General features: G+C 63.8%; 1 protein-coding gene across 1 annotated transcript in view; it reads left to right on the forward strand.

The window, feature by feature from the left end:
- Positions 1-97: 97 nt before the first annotated feature.
- Positions 98-260, forward strand: part of VPS33B (vacuolar protein sorting 33 homolog B (yeast)) — a gene marked incomplete at both ends in the record, with an annotated part of 5314 nt that continues 5151 nt past the window's right edge. The window contains one exon of the mRNA XM_010134513.1: positions 98-192. Coding sequence (XP_010132815.1) covers positions 98-192 — 95 coding nt within the window. The remainder of the gene's footprint in view (positions 193-260) is intronic.

Genomic DNA, 260 nt, shown 5'->3' on the forward strand with positions numbered 1-260 from the left:
CGCGTGTGCCCGGGGAAGGGCCCCTCTGTGCTGCAATTCTTGGGGCTGTTTCTGCTGGGGGCTGGGTAACTGCCGCCTTCCCCTGCCCCAAACCCAGACGTCACGTGCGATGAGTGGTCCTTCTACCTGCTGCCCCTGGACGAAGATATCATCAGCATGGAGCTGCCTGAGTTCTTCCGCGACTATTTCCTGGTCAGTGGGCGCTGCTGCAGGGTGGCACCAGCCCCTCACGCAGCCCCCGGGTTTCCCAGAGGCGATGG

This window comes from Buceros rhinoceros, unplaced genomic scaffold, assembly GCF_000710305.1.
Source record: "Buceros rhinoceros silvestris isolate BGI_N320 unplaced genomic scaffold, ASM71030v1 scaffold30540, whole genome shotgun sequence".
Taxonomy (NCBI): Eukaryota; Metazoa; Chordata; class Aves; order Bucerotiformes; family Bucerotidae; genus Buceros; species Buceros rhinoceros.